The 2,324-nt window shown below is 38.1% G+C and overlaps 1 protein-coding gene across 1 annotated transcript; it reads right to left on the bottom strand.

Annotated features, from left to right (window-relative positions):
• Nucleotides 1-515: 515 nt before the first annotated feature.
• LOC109396511 (olfactory receptor 52A1-like) lies at nt 516-1,466 on the bottom strand. The gene has a single exon (XM_019668373.1). The coding sequence runs from the start codon at nt 1,464-1,466 to the stop codon at nt 516-518; it is 951 nt and encodes a 316-aa protein (XP_019523918.1).
• Between the last annotated feature and the right edge of the window lie 858 nt (nt 1,467-2,324).

Here is a 2,324-nt window from a genome sequence, read left to right on the forward strand (position 1 = left end):
ATATATATATATATATATATATATATATATATATATATTTTGTCTAGCACATTATTCTTATTATTAAAGAGATGGTTGCTAGAACCTTCAAATTCTATTTTCATAGTGGTAAAAATTCTAAGTCGTTTAGTAATCTTCATCACTTTCAATTCAAGACAAAAACAAATACATGTTCAGTTTGTAGACAACTCACAAAGTTTTCCACCCAATAGAGAAGAAAGAACATTGGTACTTTTTTAGCAGGAATTAGGTACAAAACTAAATTATGCCATTAATTGTCATATCAAGATTATAAGAAAATATAAAAGAAGAAAGAAAGGGAAAGATGGAGGGATGAGACACATATATACTTTCCACCCAAGTTTATCTCATATTCTGAGTGCTCTTATTTTGGAAATATAAATTCTTTAGGGGAGATCATTATAATGTAAAAAGACCTCACCAAGATACACATAGTACAAGGAGTTTCCATCTTAAACAGATCAATATACTTTCTCCTGTCATATTATTTTTGATCACTGCTGGGTACCAGGCTTCAGAATACAAATCTGATCAACCCACCTACGGATCTCTTTGGTCTTCATGCCATAGACAATGGGGTTAAGGGCAGGGGGTACAAGAAGATAGATGGTAGACAATAGGATATGGGCATAAGATGGTACATGTCCAAAACGGTGGCTAAAGAAGGAAAAAAAGGCAAGGATATAAAATTCCAGGAAGACAACAATATGGGAAGTACAAGTGTTGAATGCTTTGAATCGTGCTTCCTTATGGGGAAGACGAAAAACAGCCCGAAAAATCAGAATGTAGGAGATGAAGACAAAGATCATGTCAAAACCTAGAATTGCGAAGGCCACAAAAAGCCCATATGATTTGTTAATATGAACATCTTCTGCAGCCAGCTTGACCACAGCCATGTGCTCACAGTAGCAATGAACAATAACCACAGATTGGAAAAGTTGCACCCGTTTAAGTAGAATGGGTAAAATCCCAACAAGCACTATTGCCCGAATTGCCATCATCAGTACCATCTGAACTAAAAAGAGAGGTGTGAGGACAGATGTGTGCCTCAAAGGATCACAGATGGCAACATAGCGATCAAAGGCCATGGCCAGCAGGATTCCAGATTCCATACCCTGCAAGGCATGGATGAAGAAGAGCTGGGTAAGGCAAGCATCAAAAGCCATGGAACAAGAGCCAAACCAGAAGATGGCCAACATCTTTGGAGCAATGGCTACACAGAGACCTAGGTCAGTGGCTGCCAGCACTGCCAGGAAGATGTACATAGGTTGGTGAAGACTGCGTTCTGTAGGGATGATGATTAACAAGAAGATGTTCCCCAGCAGAGCAACCAGGCATACACCAAGGAAGGGAAATCCAATCCAAAACTGCACATGCTCTAGTCCAGGGATTCCAGTCAGAGTCACCATCTTTGGGTTCAGAAATGACATGTTGGTAGATTTCATCAGACCTTTCCTCACCACTGATTCTAATACCTATTCAGAGAAAAAAAAATATGGATGAGAAGGAAGAAAGATATTTTCCTCACCATTTCTTCCAAAGCATGAAAAATACGGATGAAAATGTTGCCACATGACTTTAAATCTTTACGAATCCATTTAAGTTGGTATCACAATAGAAATCTTAGATATCTTTACCCAAAGTCAATGTGAGTGTTTGTGGACAAGGAAGATAAGTCCGTTTATTACCTAGAAATTATAGAAATGGAAATTATGATTCTAACAGCATTGATCTTGCTAGTTTTTTGAAGTGTCCTTAGATAGAGGCACAGATGACATTAGATTTTTTTGTCTGTCATCTCCGAACTCCAGACACTTTTCAGATTAGGTGACATTCTTCTGTGACACTTGAAATCATAGAATAGATCCTCAATCCTATAGCCCTGTCCATTTTGTTTAAAGCTCAGAATCTCCAGATAGTCCCAGTCTTCCAATTTTCTCTGGTTTAGGTACCAAAATACCTCCCCACAAATCTTAGGGATTGACTCTCAAATGGGGGAGAGTGAGGAGGTTTGTACTTTCAGCAAATGTTGGTTGAGTTGCCTACATGAAGGCTCATTCTCCAGGTTCTTGGAAGTGATGGGGAGGACTTGTTCTTGTATCAGTTAGTGGAGGAGCATATCTGAGTGACTGAGATAATTCTGGCCCATTAGCTTTCAAAGCGGATGTTTAAGAGGATGGGGTAGGTGATTTGACATTTTATGATGAACACACAATGCAATATATAGATGATGTATTATAGAATTTTACACTTGAAACCTATATAATTGTATTAACCAGTGTCACCCCAATAAACTCAATTTA

The sequence above is a fragment of the Hipposideros armiger genome, unplaced genomic scaffold (assembly GCF_001890085.2).
Source record: "Hipposideros armiger isolate ML-2016 unplaced genomic scaffold, ASM189008v1 scaffold_525, whole genome shotgun sequence".
NCBI classification, from domain to species: Eukaryota; Metazoa; Chordata; class Mammalia; order Chiroptera; family Hipposideridae; genus Hipposideros; species Hipposideros armiger.